The sequence below is a fragment of the Medicago sativa genome, chromosome 7 (assembly GCF_051527215.1).
Source record: "Medicago sativa cultivar Bolivia chromosome 7, Bolivia_mono, whole genome shotgun sequence".
Taxonomy (NCBI): domain Eukaryota; kingdom Viridiplantae; phylum Streptophyta; class Magnoliopsida; order Fabales; family Fabaceae; genus Medicago; species Medicago sativa.
This window is the reverse complement of record NC_140755.1, coordinates 99,301,042-99,305,488: the sequence shown is the minus strand read 5'-3', so window position 1 is coordinate 99,305,488 and position 4,447 is coordinate 99,301,042. Positions and strand designations below refer to the sequence as shown.

Here is a 4,447-nt window from a genome sequence, read left to right as displayed (position 1 = left end):
ACCGGTAAGAAATGATAAATAATTTTAGGACCATAGACTATACCACCTAAGGCCACGTATTGGGTATGAGTAAGAGAGAGAGAGAATCTAAAATGTGTTGCCAGGCCAGCTATGAATTTGAAGGATGAAAGCTTTTTCTCAGGGTCAAAGCTGTCATATTTTCTATCAAACCCTTTTTTTAATTAACCTATGTCTCTCTCTATTATTTTCATTATATTTTTATTATCACATGAAAATCCATATACTACTAAATACTACTACTCATATATAAAATCCTCCTTTCGTTTCTCATATCTTATATTTCCCTGACCAAAAATTCTCTCTCTCCTCTCTCTCTCTCTCTAGAACAAACCCTGTTCTCTCTTTCTTGTTCCTCCTCTTATATATTCATCATCTCTCTTCATTTTTTCAGTACATATATTTATATTATGTTCTTGTTTTGATTTGATTAGAGGAGAGTGAGAAGAGAAAGAAGAAAACCAGGGTTTGAAAAAAATTCACAGAACAAAATGGCGGTGACAACTCACTCTCTAACCGCTACAGAAAAGAAACATTGGTGGCTCACAAACCGTAAGGTAACATTTTCACACAACATGATTTTCTCTTTAAATCATCCTAGTTAATGATGTTTTTTTTTGTTCTTGTTCTTCTAATGTTTGTATATCTAGTTCCTTGCTCCGATCGAATCGGAAGACAGCATTTTCGGTAATAACCAAGTTTATAGTTGTTTCTAGTAACATTTTTCTGAGAAACAATACATGTTCCTTTTGTTAATGTTTTGTGTTTTTTTTGTTTTGTTGCAGATTGTGGAGAAATACATAAAAGACGCACGAAGCTTAATAGCAACACAAGAACAGAGCGAGATCCTTTCAGCTTTGAATCTTCTCGACGCAGCTTTAGCCATATCACCGCGTTTGGATCAAGCTCTTGAGCTTAGAGCTAGGTCATTGCTTTGCCTAAGAAGATTCAAAGATGTTGCCAATATGCTTCAAGATTACATTCCAAGTTTGAGAATGGCGAATGAAGATCCTTCCTCTGGTTCTTCTTCTTCTTCTTCTGATAGTTCTTCTAGAGAAGGAGTGAAGCTTCTTTCATCTGATTCACCGGTTCGAGATCAGAGCTTTAAGTGCTTCTCTGTTTCTGATCTTAAGAAGAAGGTTATGGCAGGGCTTTGTAAAAGTTGTGAGAAAGAAGGGCAATGGAGGTAATGTTTCAACTTTCACATTCATTATTTTAATAATATTATTACGTATTCTGTTCTGTTTCATTGCTTTTGCATTGCAAATTTGAAATCTGTCTCTCATTTGGAAGTTTTTTAGTAAGGGTATTTCATTTCATTTTCTTCAATGTGGAGTTTCTGGCTATTAATTGATGACTTTTTTCGTTGACGAAATTAATGAGTTTTACCTATTTGTGTGAGATCAGATTGTAGTTAGCGTATTTGTTACTCTTTCTATACAGGTTTGAGTAAATGCTCATGCCAGCTACAGCTAGTGAGGCTAAATGGTTTACAGCTTTTTATGTTTATGTTTATAAAAAGAATCTAATCAAATTCAATGCACGATAAAAAGTTGGAGTACAATTTACTGTTTTGAATTATTATTTTTAATTTAAATTATTCACATGTGCACTGAGGATTTCTTTTTACCGTCAATCACAAAGGTTAATAATTGTTACCTAGGGAAATTCTTGGTTGTAGGGTGGACAATGTTTGAGAACCATGGTATCATAGAGTCTCACATGTTTATATTAGATTGTGTTAGTCTCTTTTTCTACCATTTCTACAATGCATTGTCTCTTTCATCTTCTATTGTCAATGGAAGATCAAAGAGATAATGCATTCTTGAAGTGGCCAGAAGAGGTAATAAGGGATGAAAGACTATACAATTCATCAACAAATCTCAAAGACTATTTTTGATTGTATGGTTCTCAAACATTGTCCATGATACTGATCTTTGCCGAATTTTGCATAATAATAGTTTCACTGAAATGGTTGACTAATAATAGCAATAACAAGATTTCTCCCACAAAAATCAATCAAATTGAATGTTTTTCCTTGGTGAATGGTTTTTTTGTTGTCGTTAAATGGAATCAAATTCGATGTTTTATTGTTCCTAAATAATTTTGATTGTGTGTGCAGATACTTGGTTTTGGGTGAAGCATGCTGCCATTTAGGACTGATGGAGGATGCAATGGTTCTTCTCCAAACAGGAAAAAGAATTGCTAGCGCAGCATTCCGGAGAGAGAGTGTCTGCTGGTCCGACGACAGTTTTCCTCTATTAACTATCCCATTGGCTGGAGACACCCCAAACCAACAACCCACCACACCGCCACGAGCCCCTCTCAACGAAACAGAAAGTGTAACACACCTCCTCAGCCACATCAAATTCCTCCTCCGCCGTCGTGCAGCTGCACTCGCTGCCCTCGACGCTGGTCTCTACTCAGAAGCCATTCGCCATTTCTCAAAAATAGTAGACGGTCGCCGTGCTGCCCCACAAGGCTTCCTCGCCGAGTGCTACATGCACAGAGCATCTGCACACCGTTCTGCTGGTCGAATTGCAGAGTCCATCGCTGATTGTAACCGCACTCTTTCACTAGACCCAACCTGCATTCAAGCACTTGAAACCAGAGCTTCACTCTTCGAAGCAATTCGTTGTTTACCTGATTCACTTCACGATTTAGAACATTTAAAGCTGCTCTACAACTCTATCTTACGTGATCGTAAACTTCCCGGTCCAGCATGGAAACGCCACAATGTAAGATACAGAGAGATTCCAGGAAAACTTTGTGCCTTAACCACTAAGATTCAAGAATTGAAACAAAGATTATCTTCTGGTGAAACCACTAGTGTTGATTACTATGCATTGATTGGAGTTCGACGTGGGTGTTCCCGTTCTGAATTGGAAAGAGCTCATTTGTTGCTATGTCTTCGCCATAAGCCAGATAAAGCTACAAATTTCATTGAAAGGTGTGAATTTGCGGATGAACGTGATATTGATACTGTTAAGGAGAAAGCAAAGATGTGTTCATTGTTGTTGTATAGATTGGTTCAGAAGGGTTACACAAGTGTGATGAGTAATGTTTTAGATGAGGAAGCTGCTGAGAAACAAAGGAAGAAGAATGTTGCTGCTGCAGCACAAGCACAAGCAGCAGCAATTCAAGTTCAAGTGAAGAAAACAAATGAAGCTGAGCTGAAAAATAACAAGGCTGAAAATAAGAGTAGTAATGTTTTTGTGGAAAATGACCAGCCTTTGATATCTTCTTGTACCGTGAATCCTGCGGTGTTTCAAGGTGTGTTTTGCCGTGATCTTGCAGTGGTAGGAAGCTTGTTGACGCAGGCACGATTTAATCGACCAATGCCGGTGAAGTATGAAGCATTGAGCTGCTAAGTTTTGATGAAAAATTGGTGGGAAGGGCTATGTTGGAGATGTTACCGGCAGAGGGAATCTCTGGTTCTTTCATTCACATTAAGATATGATTGTACAAACAAAATGCAAATGGGTAAAAAAAGTTTAGACTGCCGGAAAATTTTGTCACCTTTTCCTTTTTTTATATCTTATATTAGTAATCTTCTTTTCTATCTATTAGATGTACAGATCGATTAGTATTGAGACACTACTTTTGGATTTTTCCCTTCAACCCTTCCATTAAATCCTCTTTAAATTTCATATGCTATTTACTGAAGTAATGAATTGAATATGATTAACGGTAATAATTTTTTGCTTCTAATGGCCATCTGAAAAAAGTTGTACTATATAGTATTATATTTCTGTTAAAGGCTTTGCTGTTATGGCAGAGGCCCGGAATAGGGACTGGAGGTGATTGCCTCAGCTTTTTCATCGTCTTTATCTGCCTGCATTATTATTATTTTCCTCCGGTGGTTAATCTATCCAGAAAAGTTTTCTGCATTCAAAATAATAATGCAGAAAACTGACTAGTATTAAAAAAATACTATATATATATATATAATTCTGCATACACCAAAATTTTGCTGCCTTCAAGAATCTGGTCAAGTCGGTTTTTGTCTTAGTTTTATTCTTAACCCAGTTAGCACAATATTATTCTATAAATTCCCTAGAAAAAAATAGTATACTATACATTTTATGAGTTAGCATAAATTAACTAATTTTTAACAAAATAATTTGTAATAGTCAAAAAGAAAAGAAAAATAAAATAAAATTAAAGTGTACCACCACATACGATCCTCTATACTGTCGCTCCTATATCCGTGAAAGTTGCTACCCATTTATGTCATGGAACATGACTTTTGAGGTTCTTTGAAAGTGGTCATGTTATTGTAGTGGAGTGGAGGACCCGGTTTTGAAGTGAACAAGGAAAAGGGGTTGTCAGTGTTTGTTTTCCTTCTCTCAACACATACTATACTACAAAGGAAAGCAAAGGATTTAATCTTGCACTCAATACAAGAAAACAAAGGGATTTAAAAGTG

The 4,447-nt window shown here is 36.4% G+C and overlaps 1 protein-coding gene across 2 annotated transcripts; it reads left to right on the top strand.

The window, feature by feature from the left end:
• The first annotated feature begins 297 nt into the window (after positions 1-297).
• On the top strand, positions 298-3,639 carry LOC146911090 (uncharacterized). Of its 2 annotated transcripts, XM_085730364.1 has the most exons (4): positions 298-575; positions 669-705; positions 804-1,204; positions 2,141-3,639. In XM_085730364.1, exons 3-4 carry the CDS (start codon positions 984-986, stop codon positions 3,387-3,389), a joined length of 1,470 nt encoding a protein of 489 aa, XP_085586490.1. In that variant the 5' UTR covers positions 298-575; positions 669-705; positions 804-983; the 3' UTR covers positions 3,390-3,639. The 2 variants fall into 2 exon arrangements, with proteins under 2 accessions (XP_085586490.1, XP_085586489.1); XM_085730363.1 differs by lacking the exon at positions 669-705.
• The last annotated feature ends 808 nt before the right edge of the window (positions 3,640-4,447 follow it).